The sequence below is a fragment of the Equus asinus genome, chromosome 10, assembly GCF_041296235.1.
Source record: "Equus asinus isolate D_3611 breed Donkey chromosome 10, EquAss-T2T_v2, whole genome shotgun sequence".
Classification (NCBI taxonomy): domain Eukaryota; kingdom Metazoa; phylum Chordata; class Mammalia; order Perissodactyla; family Equidae; genus Equus; species Equus asinus.
The window spans coordinates 44,713,709-44,738,128 of NC_091799.1; the positions used below are offsets into that span (position 1 = coordinate 44,713,709).

A 24,420-nucleotide genomic window follows, 5' to 3' on the forward strand; every position below is an offset into this window, starting at 1 on the left:
GTCAACTTTGTTTGCTGAATCAGAATGGGGGGGGGGGCCGGAAAAGAGCTGGGGCAGGCAGTGGGGCATTTACAGAGCTCTGGCAGCCTTATTTACCAACCGTCCCAGAAGCATTTCAGTATTCGACAAAGGGTATACTGGTGTGAATGGGCTGACATCAGCTGTTAGCCTGGCACAGAGTCAATGCCCCGTAAACATTTGCAGAGCTAAGCTGAGTACCAGCATGGATGTGTTTGGTTTCTGGTTCATGATATAACAGTGTACAGGGCATTGGCTTTGCCAGCCATGTCTCCATGGGCAAACTCAGGATCAACTGGTGATCTCCTGAGTTCCAAAAGTTCCCCACTGGCAGCAATGAGAGACTATGAACTATTTCTATCACTTAAAATACATCAGAGGAAATTGTCCTACCTATTTAAAAAACCAGAAATGAATTGGTTTTTATTAAATAGACTTCAAAACAAGAAAAGTTATCATGGATAAAGAAGGGCATTACATAATGATAAAGATGAAATGATACACAATTCTCCAAGAAGATATAACAATCCTTAATGTGTATGTGCCTAACAACAAAGCGTCAAACTATGTGAGGCAAAAACTGACAGAACTGCAAGGAGAAATAAGTGAATCTACTACAAGAGTTGGGAACTTCAACACCCTCCAGCAGGTTGAAAATCAGTAAGGACATAATTGAACTCAACAGCACCATCAATCAACTGGATATAATTGACATCTGTAGATTATTTAATCCAACAACAGCAGAATACACATTCTTCTTAAGTTCACATGGAACGGTCACCAAGATAGACCACATTCTGGGCCATGAAACACACCTTAACAAATTTAAAAGAAGAGAAATCATACAATGCCTGCTCTCATATCACAATGGACTTAAACTAGAAATCAGTAATGGAATGATAAGTGTGTGCATAAATCCCAAAATATATGGAGATTAAACAACAGACTTCCAAATAACATATGGGGCAAAGAAGAAATCTCAAGAGAAATGAAAAAGTATTTTGAACTAAACGAAGAATGAAAACATAACATCAAAATTTGTGGGATCCAGCAAAAGCAGTGCTTAGAAGGAAATTTATAGCATTTAATGCATATATTAGAAAAGAAGAAAGATCTAAAATCAGTAAGCTAAGATTTTATCGTAGGAAACTAGAAAAAGAAGAGCAAATTAAATTCAAAGTGAGCAGAAGAAAATACATAATAACAATTAGAGCAGAAATCAATGAAATAGAAAATAGGAAATCAATAGAGAAAATCAATGAAATCAAAAGCTAGTTCATTGAAAAGACCAATAAAATCAATAAGCCACTAGTCAGGCTAACTAAAAAAAAGAGAGAGGGCACAAGTTACTAATATCAGAAATGAAAGAGGGGACATCACTACAGATCCCATGGAAATTAAAAGGATAATAAAGGAATACTATGAACAACTCTATGCCAACAAATTTGATAACCTAGATGAAATGGACCAATTTTTTGAGAGATACGATTTGCCAAAGCTCACATAAGAAGAAATAGACAACCTGAATAGGCCTTTATCTATTGAAGAAATTGAATCAACCATTAGTGACCTTCCAAAACAGAAAGCCCCAGGCCCAGATGGGATCACTGGTGAATTCTACAAAACATGTAAGGAGGAAATTACACCAATTCTCTACAATCTCTTCATAGGATAGAAGCAGAAGGAAAATTCCTAACTCATTCTAGGAGGCCAGCATTATCCCAATACCCAAACCAGGCAAAGACATTACAAAAAAAGAAAACTACAGACCAAAATCTTTCATGAACATAGATGCACAAATCCTCAAAAAAATAGCAAATTAAATCCAACACTGTAAAAAAGAATTATACACCATGACCAAGTGGGATTTATCATGGGTATGAAAGGCTGGTTCAACATTTGGAAATCAATTAATGTGATCCATCACATCAACACACTAAAAAAGAAAAATCACATGATCAAACATGTAGATGCAGAAAAAGCATCTGACAAATCCAACATCCACTCATGATGAAAACTCTCAGTAAACTAGGAACAGAGGAGAATTTCCTCAACTGGAAAAAGAATAGCTACAAAAACCTTGCAGTTAACATCATACTTAATGGAAAGAAACTCAAACCTTTATTACCAAGATCAACTACCAGGCAAGGACACCCCCCTCACCACTCCTCAACATCATGACAGGACTTCTAGCTAGTGTGATAAGATAAGAAAAGGAAATAAGGGTACACAGATTAGAAGGGAAGAAATAAAACTGTCTTTGTTTGCAGATGACATAATCGTCTATGTGGAAAATTCAAAAGAATCTACAAAAAACCTTCCTGGAATTAATAAGTGATTATGGCAAGATTGCAAGATACAAAATTAATATACGAAAGTCAATTGTCTTCCTTTATATCATCAATGAACAAGTGGAATTTGAAATTAAAAACACTATCATTGACATTAGCACCCCAAAAATGAAATTATTAGGTATAAAGCTAACAAAATATGTACAAGATCTATATGAGGAAAACTACCAAATTCCGATGAACGAAATCAAAGAAGAACTAAGCAAATGGAGAGATAGTCCATGTTCATGCATAAGAAGACTCACCATTGTCAAGATGTCAGTTCTTCCCATCTTGATCTACAAGATTCAATGTAATCTCAATCAAAACCCCAGTTATTTTATGGATATCAACAAACTGATTGCTACCATCTGGTTACCTAATTCAGTGCTGGGCACAGACAGACTCTTAGTAAATACATGCTGAATGTTTGAAAAAAAAAAAAGAAATGATGGCTACTTTATAATAAGTACAATGTAATTTGATCAGCAATATCTTTAAGACATGGGTAAAAAACAAATAAAATTGCTCTTCGGGACCCACTGATGAAGACAATGATTTTAGATATAGAGAAACAGAGGCCCAGGGAGGGGCAGGTCCTTATCCAAATGTGACGTGCTGTGCGGAGAGAGAGCCAGCTTTAGGGTCAACGTGACTTGCATTTCATTCTCAGCTCCATCTCTTGCTTGCTGTGCAAATTTGGACAAAGCAAGCTGGCTGACCTCCCTGCACCCCAGGTTCTTTAACTGAAAAGTGGGGAGAACTGCACCCCTGGGATCAGGGTGGTGGTGGAGAGTCACTAGGATAATGTACAGAGGGCCCTTCTGTCCACGTCCTCTCCTGGCTCCTAGCCCAGTGCCTTCACTACACCACTCAAGGCTCCTTGTTCATCACTGGGATATGGCCGGTCCTGAGGCCACAAGCACCAACATTTCTGTTGCTACGTCCCCCACTCTCAATGCAGTGGAACAGAAAGGTACATACAAATGCCACAGGGTCATTGCTCCGTGTCCCCACGATGCTGAACTTCTTCACGTACGAGTTGTCCTTCAGAGCTTCTGCGTATGCCTTGAGGGTGGCTATGGGGATATTCTGCAGAGAAAGCAGGCAGGGACGGGGGCAGGTTAGGCGGACGGATGGGGGGAACTGTCTCACACACGCAGCCTGATTCCTGCGAGTCTCTGACCAAAAGCTGAATGGGCAAAGGCTTCCAGCTCTGCCCCAAACGGCTGAGATTTGGGGAGAACTTTCTGGTAAACAGATTGAGAAAATCCCTGACAATTTCAGATAGGACCTGCAAGTCTCTCTTTGTATACGCGGAGGCTGGAGAAGGAAAAAGTCAAGGCAGAGGATGCAGAGGTGTATGGGGGGCTTGGCCTCCGCCCCAGCCACTGGCAACGTTTCTGACTCGCCCTGTTACTCTGGGGAAATCTCTTCCCCTCTCTGGGCATGTTTCTGAAAAACTGAGGTAGGGGGTTGCACTCGATGACCTCTAAGAGACATCTGTCCCAGGGGGGGTCTCAGCTCCACTGCGCGTCAGAGGCCCCTGGGAAACTTTTACAGAATGCTGATGCTTGGCCTGCCCCAGACCCATAAAATCAGCATCTCTGGGGGCAGGTCTGGGCACTGGCATGTATATTTTAATCTTCTCAGGTGAAATCCACCGATCTAGTCCAAGTGTGTCATGTGCCGAGGAGAAACTGAGGCCTGGAGAGGGCTGAGCCCTTGCCTAAAGCCCCAGGGAGAATGCGCAGGGCCGTGGCCAGGTTCCACACCCAGGCCAGTCCAGGCCGGTATGCACTGCTAGCGTGCACGGTGCTGAATTGTGCCCGTGTCCTCCACTGGGCATGCGGCAGACAATGCAGGCCCCGAGAGAGAAGCTGGCTGTGTTTTCACGGCTCTCTCATTTCAGAGCGTCACTTTAGCTCCCCTCGGGAGCAGATCCCCGGGAGGCCAGGGAGGAGAACACTACAGGCACAGGTTTCCAATCTGATTGTGCCCAGGGGCTGGCAGCCATGTAAAAGAAAGCAGAGAAGAGAGGAAAGAGGAGCTGGGGAGCGAGGGGCCCGCTTCTTGTCTTACCCCCACACCCTCCCGGAACTAATCCCGCTGGCCTCTGGGCTGAGCAGGTGGGCAGGCAGCTGGGCCTGCTTCTGAATTGCTCCTGCAGCCTGTCCAGGGTGGGACTGCCTGTCCATCTGTCCCTCTCTGCCCTTGGTGGTCACACAGGAAACATCCAGAGAGATATGGGCCAGTGGCTTGGAACATGTCTTTGGACATTTGGGCCAACATCTCCCTTCCAGGGCCACAGAATGAGGCTGAATACGTGCATGATACAGCAGCAACGCTGGTCTGGGGTGGGCCCCTCCCACGCGCCCGCAAGCCTGGTGGGCACTGGGCTTTTCCAGCCTTGAGACCCCGAGCAGCCATGTGTGTCTGACTCATGATTTTATCTTGGAGAAGCTCTCAGTGTTTTGAATAACATGGCAGGTTTCCAGAGTCGAAGCTGGGTTGGCCCGGGGTGAACATCTGGGCCCGATGTCAGTCCTCCGATAGAAACCAGGACTCTGGGATGCGCTGGTTTACACTGTCCGCCCCTCTTAAAGGTTTTGCCCCTATTCCTGGTCCAGAAGCACCCAGAGCCCGAGCAGGACCCTGTTCTCTCTGCACAGCCAAGCCTGCGCTGTCCGCGTCTGGGTGACACAGGGCCTGGCCTGGCTTTCCCCGCCCCACAGGTGAAGTGAAATAACACGGACTTTACCCGGATGTTGTTGAGGTTAACCTCTTCAAGTTTCGGGTCGTTGTTCTTTACCCGCTCCAGCGTTTCCTCTACGTCTGTTGAATTTGGCTCCTCGTCCGGCACAGGCTTGTACTGTGTAGGTTTGATCACACCTAAAATGGCAGACAAAAGGGAGGTGGCTCACAGAGGGGGACGGCTTTCCCTCAACACAAGAACGCCGGGAGGCAGTGGCGGCAGAGGTCAGGGACCGTGAAGCTGCGCGTGGCAGGGGTTCCCGGGGGGCGATGCTTGGGGAGACCCTGTGCGGGGGCCAGCCCCCTGTGGCTCTGTCTTTGACGTCCTGCGAGACTGGCGAATTACTCAGTGAGCTCTGAACCTCTGTGGCCTCATTTGTAGAGCGTGAGCAGTCCTTTCACCTGTGCTCAGTGGGCTCTTGGAGGATAAAATGGCCCCTGTGAGATGCATACGGCTTCTAGAGGGACAGGCCATGAGTCTTTTGGCACCCTCGTTTCTCTCTGGGGCCAAAACACCAGCTGGGAACAATGCAGTGGAGCAATTAAGACAATGCAATATTGGCACAGGAAAGGACAAGGAGACTCGTGGAACAGAGGAAGGACCCAGAGACAGACCCATGTGGGCACGTGGAAATTATGATCAAGGTGGAGTCCCAAACCAGTGGCTAAAGGATGAACTATGCAGAGGATGGCGTTGGGACAATGGGATAGCCATTAAATCATGAAAGTTCACTCTCATCTCACACCACACATAAACATGAACTCCAGGTGGGTTAACAAGTTGAATCTAAGAAGTAAACCTCAAAAACTTTCAGAATAAAATGTAGGAGGATATTTTTATAATATTGGGGTGGAGGCCTTCGTAAACAAGACACACAACCCAGGAGAGTGACAGAGAAAGGTGGGTAGATTTGGCTACATAATATTTAAAACTTCTGCAATGAGTGAGAGAGCATGGGTGGGTGGGAGAAGCAAGACAGGTGAGGACAGCTCTCCCTTCCAAGGGGCCCCGCTGGGGCAGAGGAGGGGTGCTGAAGCCGGCAGGCCGGGCCGCGTACTCACTGTTGAGTCCCTCCTTGTTCACGATGGAGCTGCTCCCCAGGGCCTGGTAGTACTGCTGGTTGCTCATGAGCGTGTGCATGCCCAGGATAGCTGCGGGCACAGGGGAAGGACAGGGGCTTGCCTCTCAGACGCAAGAGGCTTCTGGGTGCTAATGTGCTGCACCCTAGGAATTTTTGCTCACAGAAATGGCAAGAAACTTGCATGAAAACTTAAACTTTATTTGATTGTTACTCTCATGTCTATTTACATGACTCTCTAATCTCTACACCCAGCCTCGGCTTCTCTAGTCCCCAGCCTCAAGTTCCTAGCTGTCCCCTGATGTCCCACTGGCATGTCCAACCCCATTTGGCCAAAACAGAACTTGTCTTTCCTGGCAACAGCCTGTTCCTTAGGATCACCTTCCATCTTGTCATCCTGCCTGTCCCTCAGGGTAGAACCCCAGTCACATGGCAGCCCCCTGAATCCCCACCCTTCCATATAGTGTCTCTCATCTGTGCCACCTTCCACTCCATCACCTCAGTCCTGGTTGAGGCCCTGTCATTTCTCAGCTGCATTATCACAGCTGTGCAATCACTGGTGTCCTGGTCCCAGTCTCTTCCTACCCTCCCATCCCCCAGCATTCAGCACAGAGCATCCAGAAAGATCTTTCTGGAAATGCAAATCTGACCACATCATCCCCATGCTGTCATCCTTTTGTCCATTCATTTGTTATTTATTGAGTGTTGGCATTACGTGCCCAGCTCCAGGGGGACAGCAGAGAACAGGAAAGACAGAGTCCCTGCCCATGTACCTTACGTAGGGAGAGACGCTAGGCAGGTACCTACGCAATTAAAAACAGAAGCACAGAGTCGGGTCAGTGTTGGAAAGGAAAAGTTCGGTGTGTTCCAGGAGACTAGGACAGAGGGACTCGGGATGGGAGGAATGAGCAAGTGTTGGCCAAGTTAAGAAAAAGGAGGTAGAACGTTCTGGGCAGAGGGAATGGCGGGTGGGAAAGCCCTCGCTCAGAGAGCCGAAGGCCAGGGAGGGAGGGGCGGCGGAGGAGGGACAGAGATGAATTGGACACGCGGTGGACGGCAGCATCCCCACTCTCTGAGCACCTGCTGCAGGCCAGAGGACACTCTGTAATCAGTGATTCCGTCAGGTTGCCCTTTGGAACCACAGGGGAATCTCTGGAACTCTGATGCCCAGGCCGACCCCAGACCAACTAAACCACAACCTCGGCCCAGGCATCTGCCTTTTGTAAAGCTCCCCAGGTAGTTTCAATGGGCCGGTAAGGTTGAGAGGCTGACGCTCACCCCTGAGTCCTCACGACAGACCATTGCAGCAGATTTTATTCAAATGGGAAAGTTGGATCCTGCAGGGACGTCTAGGATGAGGCGGGGAGTTTGGGTGTCTTTTTCTGGGTGCTGCCTGGGAAGCCACTGAGGCCTTAGCAGGGACTGAGATGGTGTCACTCGAGTTCTGTGACTGTTACTCTGGCTGTGTCTGGAGATGTGACCACAGAAGGGAGGGAAGGACATGGGGGCACTGAGGCTGTTTCAGCCATCCAGGTGGGAGGGCGGTGGCTTGTGACCCCAGAGCCTGGCTTCACTGGCCTCCTGGAGCTGGCCCTGCTTCAACAGCCTTGTCCCTCACCCACAGCCTTTCTGTTCCAGTAACACAAACGGCCGCTGCTCAGTACATTCTCCTGCCTCCGCCAATGCCATCCCCATGCTGGCGATGCTCTCTTCATTTGCAGTGCCCGCTGCTGAAGTGCCCCCAGTAGGATTGCTAGAATTAGCAAATAAAAATACAGAACACCCAGCTAAATTGGAATTTCAGATAAACAATGAATAATGTTTTAGTATATAATGTTTTAGTCCCATTCAGTATTTGGGGCCTACTTACATTAAAAACTTATCCACTGTTTACCTGAAATTCAAATCCAACAGACCATCCTGTATTTGACCTAACAACTCTACCTCCCATTCTTCAAGACCTTCTCCCCCAGGGAGTCCTCCTGGATTCCTTCCCATCTCTGCGGGACACTTCCCGCAGCACCTGGTATCCTTTTCGCAGCACATGTCTACACAGCCATAGAGACATCTGAGTGCATGTGTACTTGCTCCGCGGGACTGTAGGCTTCTGGAGGGCAGGGAAGAATGTTCTCTCTCTTCTACCTCTTCTAGCGTATGGCATTTGGTAAATACTCACTGATTTTTTAAAATTCCCCAAGCCATTTCATTAGACATGATTTCTAGTTAGAGAGACAACATGACAGCCCTTAGTGAAGAGTCAGGAGACCCAGCTTCCAGTCCTGACTATGCCCCGGATGCTGTGTGACCTTGGGCAAGTCCCCTCCCCTCTCTGGGCTTCAGCATCCTCTGTACAATAAAGGGTGAGACAAGATCATTGGTTCTCGATCATGGCTGCACATACAAATCCCCTGGGAGCTTTCAGAAATATCCGATCCAAATCTCCGGAGAGATATTTTTAATCTCCTTGGATGATTTTGATGCTCACTGGGGTTTGAGAACCACAAGGCGAGATCATCTCCAAGACCCTTTTGCGTCTCATATTCTCAGAGTCTTCTCCACTAAAATTAGACCCGCCTGCTCACTGCTCAGGGGAACGGGCAGGGAGAGAGCCAGCTGAATTTTTCCAAGCTCTTGGTGACTTTAATTCAGGCTGCTCTAAGCGGGCAGTGGGAGCTGAGGGCTGAGGCAGCGCCAGGTGAATCCGACGGCTGCCAGTCACGTCTGCAGCTGGCTCTTCGAGCTCCCGTGCAGGGAGCAGCTCCTGGTGGTTCTGGGCTGCTGCTGGGGTTCTAGGTTTGGGAAACAGTTTGGAAAGGTTGCTGGGGATCATAGGGAAGATGTAACCTCATACGGCTGGCTGGTGTCACTTAGAGTGTATGAAGAGGTGGAAAACGGAAAATGCATTTTGTGCTCTGATGATAGCTTCCCATCATGGTCCAGAAATGGGGGCAGAGGCAGGAAGCTTACAAGGAAGCGCCAGGGGACAGAGGAAGGAGACCAGGGCCCAGCCTGGGCCTTGGCACTAACTGCTGGTGACCCTGCCCAGGTCATTTCCGCTTTCAGGGCCTCGGTTTTCTCGCCTGTAAACTGGAGTGTGCCTGAAGGCTGGCTCTCGCCGTTACATAGGACTGAGTCACACGACACCTGGTCTGCTGATCCTGTCGGATTCTTACAACTAGCATCCAGGGCAGGTGTTGCCGACCCCGCTTTCCCAGCAGGCTCAAGACTGAATGGTTTCTCAAAGACCCTCGGGCGAGGACCCGCCTGGCTTCTAAATCAGCATTTCCAGCCACTCCTGCACACGCTAGGTCACCAGCAGTTCTAAAGTTCAAAGATTGCCCTCAATGTTGGAATTCTAAGGCCAGATGGCATATATTCTAGGAGGTAATACATGTCAACAGCAGCCCTAAGAAGAAAAAAATCCTTTTGCAGTTCAGAGGAAATTCGGGTTCCAAGAAGGAAAGGAGGAGGGAAGGGAGGGAGGCGGGGTCGGGGGCAAGCTGAACCTCCCCTGCTGAGGAATAGCTTGGGGGCTCGGGAGGCATCCTGCACGGCACCAAGAGTGAGTGATGGAGGAAGACAGCACACCCACAGCGCCTGCTGCTTCATTCTTTGTAGATATTGGCAAGGCTGAATTTAGCACTGAGGAACATGATTTTTTAAAAAAAAACTCTAGATCTTCCTCAAAACTCAAAAAAGAACTATTTTTGAACTCTGCAAAAGAACATCGAGTTCTCCTTCCTGTCTCTGGCTTGGCAGGGCTCACTCAGTTCTTCATTCCACTCAGGATGTAGAGAGAGCGGCCGCATCTGCGGCTTTGCCAGCGGCCAGCCGCCGGCCTCGCTCTGGGCAACGGCCGGCTGGAGGGCGTCATCCTGCAGCTTAGGAATGGGTGGGAGGAGCTGGCTCCAGCCCAGGACTACAGGGCAGTTGATTGGCTCCAAGATAAGCCACACCCTGCCTCTTGTAGAAGGGAACAGGTGCCTAAGGACACAAAAGTGCACCAGAAGCAGTTGGGGGGGGCGGGGAGCAGTCTGGCTAGGCCTGCCTCCGATAGGCACAGAGCTAGGGGTGCCAACTGCCCCTGGGGGTGGCCTGGGGGTTGGCCCTTTTGAAGGGTTTGTCTCCTACCCTGATTCCTTGTTGGGTCCTGCCCCACCGGAAGGGTCCCTAGAGGTGAGCCAGGATCACATCCCTGACTGGGGAGGGGAGGCATTAAGAATGCCAAGTGCTTGCAGTGACTCCCAGTGGCCTCCAGGCTACACCCAAGGCCACATGCCAAGAACTTAGCACTGTCAGGGCCTGTGCATTCTGCTCATCACCCTGCGGTGACGCTTCTCATGGACAAGTTTCTGGTCTGTCCTCCTCATTGCATTCTGGGCCCCCCAAGGGCAAGGGCTGGATCCGGTTCATCCTAGAACATGGCAGGAGTTCAACAATGCACACTGACTCCATGAGCGAATGAATGAACACAGGAATGATGCACAAACAAGAAAACGAATGAACAAATGGGGGTTCATGAGCCTTGCCTTACTCAGGTCACCCCTGAGTCAGTGTGACGCATCTGCTGGGTGTCCTCCTACAGGTTCTGTCATCACCAGACATCAAGCTTGCGGCACGCGCCTGCGAAGCAAGCAGCTCAGAGGGGCACCTGTTCTCCAGCCAGGAGCTGCTCCAGCTGTGTCCCCGCCTGGGGCACTGTCCCCCAAGTTCAACTAACCAGACCCCTCTCTGGCCCCCCGTCCTTGTTTCCTTATGAGACTCTCTGTCACCTGTCATAGGGACCTCAGTCTGTGTTTAATGTCGGCTCCGCGCGGGCAGGAGCAGGGTGCGGGGACTCTTTCCTTCTGATGCCTTCCTTCCCCAGGGCTGGTGTCCACAGCCTGGCACGCAGTTGGGGTGCCCTGGCTGAGTGGTGTTGATGTGTGAATGGGTGAACAAAGAAAGGTGGAGTAATGGCAGCGCTCCGCCTGGGAGTCAAGTCTCAGACTGCAGAGGACCTGCAGACCTCGTGCCCTCCTCTTCCCACCTCTTTCTTTAACGAGTCATCCACACTCCTGGCTCCGGCCACGCCCTCATCCAGAAAGGCTCCGAAGCCCCTCTCCCCACCACTGTGTGGTGGGCTTGTCCCACTCAGTGCTCCAGCAAGATGTCCCACCTCCATCTCTTGCAGCATCTTTGAAATGGACTCAGGGCAGAGCAGCTCTCCTTGCAGCCACCCAGCTCTGTTTTCTGGTGCCTCAGGTTAGAACGCCTGGCACCACCTCGGCATTTGGGCCTCTGACCCAGCACTGGGAACAGCTGGTCTCTCGGAGGAGCCACATCTCAGACGCAGTCCCCCTGCTCCACCTCAGCTCTTGGCCTTACCTGGGGTCTGCCTCCTACGTCCCCCATGCTCCCAGCACTACCACCTCTCTGCCCAAACCCTTGCTTTCACCCATCCTCCCCAAGACTCTCCTAGGCTCAGGTGTCAATGTCTTAATCGAGAGCCTTTCCTAATGTGGCCCAACCCTCCCCAGCCGGCTGGGAGACATGGCCCAGCACCTGCTCTTACCACCCTCTGTGTCCACGTCCCCCACCCAGGATGCTTTACTGAGGCTCCACTGCCAGTGGGCCCTAGAACGAAGCTGCCTGGGTTCAGACCCCGTGGGCAAGACCTTTAACCTCACCGTGCCTACTTTCTCCATCTGTCAAATGGGGACAATAACATTTACTTCTTAGGACTGTTGTGAGCAATAAATGCACCAAGGTATTGGGAGAAACACAGCACCTGGGACATAGTTGGCCAACAAATATTCAGTCTCTCCTTCCCAGAGACACTGTCACCTTTCAAATGGCTGATGTACAGTGGCAGGTGCCCGAGGTCAGCAGTTAACATTGGTGTCGACTTACAGCTCTCCCTGTTCTTTCTGGACATCGGAAGGGTATGGTATCATGAACAGATATTAATAATTAGTCACGCCAACGAAAATAAAGAGAAATGGTTTTAAGAAATCAACACAGAAACGTAGCGCAATATTGCAGTTCTATTTTGGCACGGGAACTGGTGGTTCTGAACAGGGGCGTTATCTGATAATCCCTCTGCGCTGCCCAGTGAGGGGAGTGGCGTCCCGGAGGGGGCTCAGGGAAGGACCAGGATAAAAACAGCTCCAGGGTGAGTCAGTGTGGAGATGCTGGACCACGGGGTCACTCACCGCCTCCTTGCTGCACAGGTTAACCGGAAGTCAAGGGGACCCCAGCAGGGAAGTGGTTGGGTCGAAATATATGAGCATAATGTGGGATCTAGCATGACCTGTGTGGCTTCTGACGAAACAAATCGTGCACTGCAAAGCACACTGATTAAGTTCCCCGGGTTCAGTGTTCACTTTCCAACTGGGTGAAACACTCACTGCCTGTGTGCTTCACAGCGGGAGTGAAAACCTTTCTCTCTCAGCCCTGACACCTCTCAAGCCACTGTCCTTTGTCCTTTCCCCAATTTTCCACTTCCGGAGGAAAGGGTTGTTTGGACTCAGAGTCTACACATCCGCTCTCCCCATTCACTCCTCGGGTCCCTGCGGCCCCGCTTTGACCACCGGCACACAGCGTCACCCCTTGTGCGTCCTTGAGTCTTCTCACTGCCCCTCCCCCACGGTCCCACGACAGCTGACAGCCACTCTCCCCGCCCCCCCACGAAGGCTTCAGGACTCATGTACAACACCCACGAGAAGCAGGAGGATGGGAGGAGGCAGAAGATAGCTGCAGCCGCCGCGTCCCCAGCACTGGTGGCCTCACACACCTCTGAGCGTCCCGGCCAGCCCTGAACCCTCATTCTGTCTCCCTAGCTTTTGCATTAGGTTCTGCCCATCTTGATTTGGCCTTTGATTCCCAGCCCGTTTGCGGCAAACTGACCCCCAGGGTGACCATTGCCCCATTGCCACTCCTCACCTCTCACAGGCTTCTACCCCGGCCAGGGCACTTGCCCCCAGAGCCCCAGGCCCTCACTCCTGTCATGTCCTCTCCCGGAAACTGATATGTTCTAATGCTGACGATGCCCTCGTCTCTATGTTAATGATGCCACAAGGGCTCCAGCGTGGACCCCTCGCAGAACTCAAGACTTTGAGGTACAGCTGTCCCCGCCTGCATGGCCCACAGGCACCTCAAACTCCAAACATCCCAATCTGAACTCAGTATTTTCCTTAACCCTGCTCCTCCCCCACTGTTAGGGGCTGAAGTGCGTCCCTCCAAAATGCATATCTGGAGTCTGAATCAGCAATACCTTAGAACTTATAAGTGTATTTGGAGATGAGGTCTTTAAAGAGGTGATTAAGTTACAATGGGGCTGCTAGGGTGGGCCTCAACCCCCTCTGTCTCTATAAGAAGAGGAGATTACGACACACAAGGGACACTGAGGAGGGGGAGGGCAAAGAGGGACACAGTGAGATGTGGTCACCTCTAAGCCAAGGAGAGAGGGCTCAGAAGAAACCAAATGTGCTGACACCTTGATCTTGGACTTCTACCCTCCAGAACTGTGAGAAAACTTCCGTTGTTTCAGCCCCTAGCCTGTGGTGTTTTGTTATGGCAGCCAGAACAGAAGGATACACCCGCCTTTATCAGTGGCACCAACATCCACTTAGTCTCTGAAGCCAGAAATCTGGAACCTTCCTTGACTCCTGCCCTGACCTCACTGTCATAGCCAGAGAGTCACAGTCGACCCCACCTTTCCTTTCCGGCTCCCACTCTCCCCCTCCCACCTCCTGTCACATCTGGGTGAGGGCTCATAGCCCCCAGGTCTGCAGAATAAAATGGCCCACCCCCCGCACCCCGCCCCCAGCCCTGGTCCTGGGAGCCTGTAGGACGGTGGGCACACAGGGCATCTGCTGTGGCCAGAGCCTGACCCGGGGGGGCGGGAGGGGACAGAACACAGGGCACGTGGGGCAGAGACTAGACTGTAATAAGGAGACGGGGCGGGTGGCGAAGGGCTCCGCGTTTCAGGTCACCTTCTGGAATTTTAGGGGCTGTTTGGGAAGGTCGTATGGAAACACACATGAAGATGGAGAGTGGTGCACAAACATGAGCTATGTGGTGATGGCCTCAAAGCTCGGTTCTCTGAGCTGTGAAAGCTGTGAAATCACATGACTGCCCGAGCCCTTTGTGAGCCTCTCAAGCCCCGGAGGCCGGGCCCTGTCTGTGCCGCTCTCGCTCTCCTCCCGGGCGGCTTGGGCAGGGCTGGGTGCAGTGGCTGCTAAAGGGCCCTGCTGGCCTCCCTGGGATGCTTCTGCATCCCTCTGGATGGGGTCTTGTGGCAACAACAGATGGCTCCTGGGGTGATGGGTGTGGGTGGTTTTATCTCTATTTTCCTCGTTTTAGTTTTTGATAATGGATTTCTATTCCTATATTCTTGGTCTCGTCTAGTCCTTGTTAGAAACAGAGAGGGTGTTTATGTTGAAATAAACAATCCAAGGCTCCCTGCAGATGTGGATCAAACCTTTCTGGAGGACATGAGGAAGCTTCTGGAATTACCTGCGATGTCACAGAGTTCCGCATCTGAGGCGTTTGCCAAGGCCTCCTCCAGCTCCGGCTCCAGCGTCACACTCTCCAGCACCGGATCCATCGGCTTCTGCTTGGGAACCCAGACTTTTCCTGTAAACACACGAGTGTCGTTACAGGGCGGCGGCTGCGCTGGGGCACCTCTGGCGAGGTCCCGAGGGATGGTCCCAGAACCCTGTGCATCCCTTGATGTTCCTCCCCCTGGGGACCCAGTGACGAACTTCCCCAAAGTACAAAGCCTCCAACAAAGCACCTTTCACATTTGAAAACAACGACTTTGTAACTTGGTCAGACTAGACTGCTTGCTATTGGAGACACTGGGCATTAAACAACCTGTCAGTCGAAAAAGATAACGAAAGAAAAATATAATAGAATGCCAGGGCCTGGGAAGCCCTAAACCGATGGTTCTGATATGAGAGAAGAATTTAGAAACATTTCTAAACAAAATAAATAAAATACACTCAGATTATTAAAAGAGAAATAGGAAGCAAAAATATATCCTTGCCTCATGGGACATTTTATTTTTAAAGTGTCAGACTCATAATGGAACAAGGGAGCAAAGAGGCACCTACAAGGTCACCACCATGATCACCAGTGGGGACTGCTGAGGAAATCACGGGGCATCCACACCAAGGGGTTCCAGGAGTTACTATAAAGGATGGCAGAGATCTCCACTTACCAAGAAGGAAAATGCCAAGACAAAACGTTGTATGAAAAAGCAAGTTTACAAAATAGCACAAGCAATTTAATTCCATGTATATGGAATTCCATTTACTTATTTATTTATTCATGCAACAGATATTTATTGAGTGCTTCCTGTGTGCCAGGCATCTTTCTAGAGGCTGAGGAATAGCAGTGACCAATTTACAATTTAGCAAAAGGAGGCAGACAATACGCAAGCCCGCAAGGCTATCAGACGGTATTAAGCAACATGGAGGAAAATAAAGCACAGCAAAAGACTAGGAAGCTCCCAGACTAGGGCGCTGCTATTTTGGGTGGGGTGGTCAGGGAACCTCACTGTGATGATGGCCTATGAGCTGGGACCTGACAGATGAGGACATGAGCCCCTAAGGTCATCAGCTGAGAAGGCCAGCTTTCACTCCTGCCATCAACACCGTACTGAAAGTTCCAGCCAGAGTAAATGGACAAGACAGAGAAATAAACAGCATCCAGACTGGAGAGGAAGAAGTAACATTATCCCTGTGGGCAGAAGACGTGATCTTATATGTAGAAAACCCTAAAAAATTCCACAAAAAACTGTTGGATCTAGTAAGCGAATTCAGCAACGTTGCAGGGTACACATCAACATATAAAAATAAGTGGTGTTTCTGTACCAGCAATAACAATCTGAAAGGAAAATTAGGAAAACAATTTCACCTACAATAGCATCGAAAAGAATAAAATACATAGAAATAAATTTAATCAAGGAAGTGAAAGACTTGTGTATGGAACACTATGAAACATTGTTGAAAGAAACTAAAGGAACCTAAATAGACAGAAAGCATCCCGAGTTCATGGACTGGAAGACAATATCCAGATGGCAAAGCTGCCCAAAGCAGTCTGCGGACTCAGGGCAACCCTCATCCGAGTTCCAGTGGCCATCTTTTGCAGAAATGGAAAAGCCAATCCCCATATTTGCATGGAATTGCAAGGGGCCCTGAATAGCCAAAACAATGCTGATAAAAAAGCAAAGCTGGAGGATTCAGACTTCCTGATTTCAAAAATTACCGCAAAGTGAAACGGTGTGGCACTGACATAAGGGTAGATACATAAACAATGGGATAGAATTGAGAGTCCAGAAATAAACTCAGACATCTCTGGTAAATTGATTTTTGACAAGGGAGCCAAGTCCGTTGAATTGGGAAAGAACAGTTTCTTCAAGAAGTGGTGCTGGGACAACTGGACATCCACATGCAGAAGGGTGGACCCCTATCTCACACCATATACAAAAACGAAATGAAAATGGATCAATGACTTAAATATAATCACAGCTAAAAGTATAAAACTCATAGAAGAAAACATAGGTGTAAATCTTCCTGACCTGCGATTTGGCAATATATTCTTAGATATGACAACAAAAGAACAAGAAACAAAAGAAGAAATAGATCAATTGGACTTCATCAAAATTTAAATCTTTTGTGCATCAAAGGACATAATCAAGAAAGTGAAAAGACAACATACAGAATTAGAGAAGATATTCACAAATCATATATTTGATAGGGTCTACTCTCCAGGATATGTAAAGAACTTTTACAACTCAACAACAAAAAGAAAACAACCCAATTTAAAAATTAACAAGGGCCTCATAGACATTTCTCCAAAGAGGATATACAGCAAGCACCTGAGAAGATGCTCAGCATCATTGGTCGTTAGGGAAATGCAAATCAAAACCACCATGAGACACCACTTCACACCCATGAGGATGGCTATAATCAAGACCAAAAACCAAAATGGAAAACAGCAAGTGCTGACAAGGATGTGGAGAAACTGGAAGTCTTGTATATTGCTGGTGAGAATGTAAAATGGTGCAGCCTCTTTGGAAAACAATTTCACAGTTCCTCAAAAAATTAAACAGAATTACCATATGATCCAACAATGCCACTCCTAGGTATACACCCAAGATAATTGAAAACAGGGACTCAAACGGATAATTGCATATGAATGTTCACAGCAGCACTAATCACAACAGCCAAAAAGTGGAAACAACTGACCATCAGCGGATGAATGGATAACAAATTGCAGAATATTATTCAATCATAAAAGGGAATGAACGAGTCTCGAAAACAATACACTAAGTGAAAGAAGCCAGACACACAAGGTCACATATTATATGATTTAATTTATAGGAAATATCCGGAATAGATAAATCCCGAGAAACAGATTGATAGTTGCCAGGAGCTGGGGGCTGGGAGGAACAGGGAGTGACGGCTTATGGGGTATGGGGTTTTATTTGGGACTGATGCAAATGTTCTGGGTCTAGACAGAAATGGTGGCTGCACAACATTGTAGATGTACTGGATGCCACTGAATTGTTCACTTTAAAATGGTTAAATTTATGTTATGTGAATTTCACCTCCATTAAAAAAAAACCCAGTTCACTTTGTCTATTGCTTGTGAATAGCCTGAAGGGGGTGAGGATGGAAGCTGGGAGGTGGTTAGGAGGCTCCTGCCATGGTCCAGCGAGCGAGGATGGTGACTGGGACCAGGGCTGTAATGGCGAGGCGGGGAGGGCTGGGAAGTGCAGAGGGAAATGTCCGGAAGGATAGTCACTAAGATGGGATCAGTGCCCAGCTCTCAGCGGAGGGAATTGCTTTGAATTACAGTCTTGCACCACATAACATTTCGGTCAACGACGAACCGCATAAATACAGTGGTCCTGTAAGATCGCTACCATGGAGCCTAGGTGGGCAGGAGGCTGTGCCATCTAGGTTTGTAAGTACACTCTATGATGTTCGCACAACAACGAAATCGCCTCAGGACGCATTTCTTAGAACATATCCCATTGTTAAGCAATGCATGAAGGTACTTTTGTTTTATTGTTTAAATTGTTTACAGCAAAGGTCAATTACCTATATGAGCAGAACATACAAGAAAATCACCTAGGGGAAAATGTATCATAACCTCCACCAGAGGTGGATCTGGAAAAGGGCAAAACAAACAAAGACAACAAAATGGGTAAAAGGAAAATCAACTGTGAAGATGACTGCTGCGATGACCGGGATGAACATTCTATAAGCATTTAAGATCTATGGTTGATTACACCCCTGTGGCAGGAGCCTCAGTGAGGTGGTGACTGTAAGTCACTACAAGAGGGATTTGGACTTCTTCTCTTCCTTCATCCTACTAGTTGGAATATGGATGTGATGGCTGAAGCTTCAGCAGCCAGACGGACCATGAGGACAAGGACATATTGCAGGGATGGCAGAATAAAAAACTGGAAAGGATCTTGATTCCTAATGCCAGGGAAGATGCTCTACCAGCCCTGTAATGCCTAACATGCAGTTCTTCTAAAAGAAAGAAAATTAAACTTCCATCTTGATGAAGTCTCTCTTATTTTAATTTTTTTCCCAGCACATGCAGTCAAATCTAATTCTAATAAAAATGTCCTGCATGGAGCTTTATTCTGATCCCCGCCCCACCCACGCACTGAATGAGAATGAATGAAGGTCCAAATTCCTCAGGACTTTGCACCAGTTTATGGCTCCTACCACATTCTGTGGGGTCTTTCGGGGACTGGAGTGCTGCTTCCTCTCGCCCCAGGCTGGCTCTAGGCCCAGTGTGGGGTAGATGCTCAGTGAACGGGCCCGAGTCTGCCTGTTAGAGCAGGAAGCTCTCCTTCTCCACGCTCTCTGCTGAGACCCCACTGACTTGACCTATAAGGACTCCAAGGATCATCACGTAAATACTTCGTGATGAGGATGCTGCTGGTGGTGACGACGACGTTGGTGAACCTGTTAGGCTTGTCCTTAGGTATATGTAGAATAACCTCTGGCTACGCTCCCCGGGTCAGCCCAGTTCTCCAGGAAGGCAGGCAGGCTCTGGGCCAGGCCAGCATTCCGTGGAGGGGCAGCAGGATGGTCTCTGTACCACCCAGATTCCCTTCCCCACCCCCACCCCATCTCCAGCTCTGCCCGCCGTGGTCCAGACCGGGGAGTGGACACCGGCAACGGCTCACCAGCTGTCTACTCAGGTCCGTTGCTGACTCTCTCACAGCCTCGGACCCCCCATTTTTCAAATGTGCAGGTGGGACAATGGGAGTTTCAAGGCCCTATGAAGTCCAGAGATCCTGTTATCTTCATCTGCTGCCGGGAAATTGCTCCCCTTGGCACAAGCGCTTGGCTTCAAAATGCCTCCCACCCACACTCACCACCGGGCGCATCCAGCCCTTATGGTCACCCCCTCCCCTGCCACCCCTCCAAGGCGCCTGGGCCACACCGTCCTTCCCAATTCCTGCCCCCTGGGCTGCCCTGACTTCTGCGTTTTTGGTAAAATCTGGACTGAGCTCCAGTCCCAGGGTCTGGGGTGGCTCCGAGTCCTCCCATCATGTCCACCCCTGCTGGCCTTCCCCTCATTATTTATCAAGCAGCTCCTCTGTGCAGGGCAGTGAGCTAACCCAACATGGAGAGAAAAGCCACAGACATGGACCCCCGGCTCACCACCCTTATGTTCTTGGGGTGGGGAGAACAGAAGAGACCGGAAATAAACAATCACGCAACTAGTTAATTACAATTAATGCTTTCATTCAACAAACATTTATTGGGGGCCTGTCATGGGCTGGGGCTTACTAGGTGCGGGGACATAGTGATGAACAGGACAGACGTGGTCCAGGTGCTCATGGGCCCAAGTTCTAAGGAAGCAGCCACAAGATTCATTACACATTTATTTAGTTTTCATTCATTCATTCATTCAACAACCCTCCACGGAGCCCCACTGTACCCAGGCCGGGTGCTGGGGTGCTGTGTGAGCAACAGCAGCCCGAGTGCCCTCAGGGAGCTCCCAGGCCACTGGGAGAGACAAGGGAAGTAGAGAGAGAGTGATAAGGTGGGGGTCGCTGCGAGGGACACACAGGCTCCGGAGCTAGAGAATGAGGAGGGGCCGTTGCAGGGCCTGCCCGTCCTCACAGAGCAGACACAACACGGGGGCCTCCCTGAAGGAGGAGCCCGCACGGCGGACACGGAGCGGATAAGAACAGCTACCACTCCGCATTCGCTGCGGGCAGCACTGTCCTGAGAGCTTCATATCTATCTCAACTCACTCCTCTGAACCATCTCATGGGGCTGGTAGTATTAGCCTCATCACCCTCCTTTTACAGATGAGGAAATGGAGGCACAGCAGGGTTAAAAATTTACCCAAGAGCACACAGCTGGTAAGTGGTAGGGTCAGGATTGTGACCAAGTACATCCAGCTCCAGGCTGTGTTTCTAGCCATTATCCCACCCACAGGGGAGGAAGAGGCAGCCATGAAGACAGCATGGAGCCAGAGAGCAGGACCAGCATTCCAGGTGGAGGGAATACGTGCAAAGGTCCTGAGGTAGAAAAGAGCTTGGGATGTTTGAGGAACAGAAGGAGGCCTGTGGGGAGCAGTGCCGTGAGCAGGGGTGGGCACAGAGGAGAGGACAGTAGGATGGTCTGGAATGCAGAGGGAAGACCTGGAAGGGTTCGATGGTCAGGGAGTGCCGCTCTGTTCCCTGGAGCGTTCTAGACAGCTCACCCTAGGGCAGGCAGAGTCTTGGAGGGCCAGATGAAGGCTGGGATGCTGCAGGTGGCCGAGAGGAACTTTTGGGAAGAGCAGGCACAGCGAGGGCAGAGATGGGGCACCTCCTGTTCCACGTTCGCACGGACAGGCCTTATTTAGAGCTCGTGTCCCGAGCTCATGACTAATAGCTCCCTCTCCCACTTTCCAAAGTGTCTACATTTGCATGAAAAATAGTCAGGACACTCTGATAAAGGGAATTCAGGGGAAACTCTGGCTGGTCTGGGTGGATATAGCTCCTTCCTTGGTTTACCCAAAAACTCCACCGTATCTACATCATGCGCCGATGCTCATGGAGTTGGGTTTGTGTTTTTGGCCAGGCAGGGATGAGGGCAAGGAGGCCCATTCACATCTGGCCCAACACAGGGCCTGGCATACAGTTGGCACTCAGCGATGCATGGGGAGTGACATATTCAAAAGAGCGACATTGTTCGGTACCTCGCTTTTCCCCTGTGTAGGGGACCAGATCTTCTCGGTCCTTAAACTCCTTTGCTTGCTTTTCCAAGTGATCCAAGAGCTCTTCCCTTTTAAAGGGGCCCGTGGGCGCCTTGGTGGTCTGATCCTTCTGCCTCAGGCCTGCGGGCAGCAGTGCATTCTACAGTGAAGGGTGTGGGGGCCGGTGAGACAGACAGAGAGAGAGAAAGAGAGAGAGAGAGCAGTCAGATGCTGAAGACTCGTATTTCCCCAGAAACTCATCACTGAACACCGGGGACCTCAGAGCTCAATGAATCAATCTAAGTTGATCCTTTAGATGTATGGAGCCTGACACCTACACAAGGGAGGGGCAGGGACCTGCCCAAGGTCACACGGCAGACAGACGAGGGGCAGAGCCAGGCTAGGACTCAGGTCTCTTATTGTCCAGTGTTTCCCAGCCTCTAACCTTCTTCTGAAGGCGAGGGGGCTAGGGGTCAGCTGACACGGGGCCGAGGACAGAGGGGAGCTCCAAGAGCGTCTGTTGAGTGACGGAGAGGATTAAGTTGGCGTTCGGGTGCATGAGGATACTTACAGTGCTGTGTATAAAGAGGCTGGGGAGAGAAGCAGCCCAGGGGGCTCGAGTGAGGCCCCTGGATGCAGAATCTGGCAGGAAGAGGCAGACCCAGAAAACAAGCTGGGCAAGGCTGGGCAGAACGCGAGGCAGGCAAGGTGGGCGCGGCGGGCGAGGAGGGCCTGAATTCAGGCCGTGGCCCCGGACGCCCTACCAGCTGCCTGCTCCTCCTGACAGTCCATGCTCGGGCCAGGCTGGTTGTTAAATATTTTGAACGTTGCCCATGGAGATAAGTCTCTCAAGAAAGATAGCATCAACCAATCGTGTTCTCTTCCTCAAACATGGGCAGGCTTCTGGGTGCGGGCTCATTACTACAGCAGATTCCTAATTCAGGCGGGGCTGAGTTGCATGGGCTTCTCTGTGACTCAGGCCCCGCACCTTAGAGAGCCAAGGAGGGTTATGGTTGCAAGGATGCTTAGAGCTCATCCCCTGCACACACCCTTCCTTCAAGGGGAGAGTGGGGCCCAGAACAAGGGAAGACTTGCCCAAGGAGTTTCAGGGGCAGATCTAGAACAATAACCGGGTCTTTCTTCGGATTTGCGGAAGGAGGGCAACCCTCATTTCTAATGGTTGTTCCTGCCCCCTTGTGCGGAGAGGCAGCGAGGGACACCTGGAAGGCAGGCATGAGCAGAACCTCACCTCGCTTCTTGCTGCACCCCCAAATCGGCCAAGCTACGGAGCCATTCCATCTCTGATCCTTATACTATCGAAACACACATCGTCAGTTATGCGCACACACTCTCCAAACCCGTTCCCGTGAGGCCCGTCTGCAAGGGGTGATATCAGCGTGCGAAGACAGCCTGTGCCTGGCACGGGAGGGAAAGACCACTGCGCAGCCACAGTACGGGTTTTACAGGCTGTCTCACCACGGCTAACGCCACAGTGCTGTTCCAGTAGGAGCAGTGGCTGTGAGGTCTGGAGACCAGAGTGTGACCCCGACTATGAGAGAGCCGAAGGTGAGCTGGGCCTGTGCATAGGACATAAGGGGCTCGGGGAGTGGCACAGGTGGATGTGGAGATGGACTCAGGCAACCAGTGAGCAGGGACATTCAGGAGCTAGAGCATGTTCTGAGAGGAAGGCCAGTAGGCAGAGAATCAAGCTGTGACTGACTTGGGGGTGAGCATCAAGAACAGAAGTGATGCCACAGACATCCCAGTTTTCCTCCAGCAGCAGTCCTCAGACACTGCCCACCGTGACCCGCAGGATGGACGATGCTCCCAGGTGAGCCATGCCTCTGTGGGCATGTCCAGGGTGAGATGGGATGTCCTGTGGCCAGCTGTGGGTGTCCACTCCTCCTCTCCCACGGCAGGGCATTTACTGTGACACAACTGAATGAAAGAACAACCTGACTGTCCCCTAAGCATCCATCCGTGATTACCTATAATGAGCCAGCCAAGACAACTGTTGAGCCCCGTCAGGCTCACTCCCTGACTTGGAGGAGCGAGGAATCCAGCTGCATGGTCTTGTGCAAGGCACCTAATCTCATTGTGTGTCAAGTTTCTACGGCTGTAAAATGTGAATAATGAAAGCCGCTCTCTCAGAATTGTTGCGAAAATTAAATTAGTTAAGGCAGGAAGAGTGCTCAGCATGGGCCAAGCCCTCGCAAATTACATATTATCACTGTTCTATAATCAGATGAAACACATTTCAACAGGAGATTGGCTCCCCAAATATGTCTGTTGAACAGAGATGTCTTGTCCAAATTTATCTCAAAATTCAAAAAGTGAAAACATACAAACACAAAAAATGAGTGAAGGACGAAAGCAAGTGTTTTCCTGATGATCTCCAGCAGCGACGGCCTGATAGGTTTCTGTCTCTGTAAAGGGCTTTGATGGCAGTCAGGCGCTGGCACATTCTGGCCTCGGAGAGGCTCAGCATTGTGACAGGAGAAGCCCACGAGGTGGTAACTGAGAGGAAAAGGGTTTGCAGACTCACGTCTCTTTTCGAATACATCTGACAGAGGCCACTGATTGAGTTGAAGGAGAGTTTTTCAACCTCGGCACCATTGACATCTGGGGCTGCTCTGTGCACTGCAGGCCACGTAGCAGCATCTCTGTCCCCCACCTGACGGTGCCATAGTTCCCCCTCCCCACATTGTGACAACCAAAATTGTCTCCCCATAGTGCCAGGCGTCCCCTGGGGGACAAAACTGGCCCTGATTGAGAACCAGTGTCTTAAAGTGAAGCCCACGTCATTGTAATGGGGGAATACAGATGTTTTCAATGTATTTAAAAAATATTGCTTATACAGCATGTTAAAATATGGTGTCATTTATCTTGACTGAAATCAGTTGACTTTAAAAAACATCAAAGGCCTTTTCTAATAATTCGTAGCTTGTCAGATTTTTTAAGTAAATGTTGAGAATATCAGTCTGATTAGGAGTTAAAGTTTATTTGTTCCATTAAATAGTACCTTT

The 24,420-nt window shown here is 49.9% G+C and overlaps 1 protein-coding gene across 4 annotated transcripts in view; it reads right to left on the reverse strand.

The window, feature by feature from the left end:
• Positions 1–24,420, reverse strand: part of TMOD1 (tropomodulin 1) — an 82,320-nt gene that overhangs the window by 21,291 nt on the left and 36,609 nt on the right. For 2 of the 4 annotated variants that reach the window (XM_044779166.2, XM_044779167.2), the window contains exons 3-8: positions 21,398–21,554; positions 14,681–14,800; positions 6,165–6,254; positions 5,110–5,240; positions 3,333–3,440; positions 2,615–2,647 (exon numbers count right to left, since the gene is read on the reverse strand). In XM_044779166.2, coding sequence (XP_044635101.1) covers positions 2,615–2,647; positions 3,333–3,440; positions 5,110–5,240; positions 6,165–6,254; positions 14,681–14,800; positions 21,398–21,554 — 639 coding nt within the window. The remainder of the gene's footprint in view (positions 1–2,614; positions 2,648–3,332; positions 3,441–5,109; positions 5,241–6,164; positions 6,255–14,680; positions 14,801–21,397; positions 21,555–24,420) is intronic. The other 2 variants (XM_014859748.3, XM_070519150.1) reach the window with 1 other exon arrangement.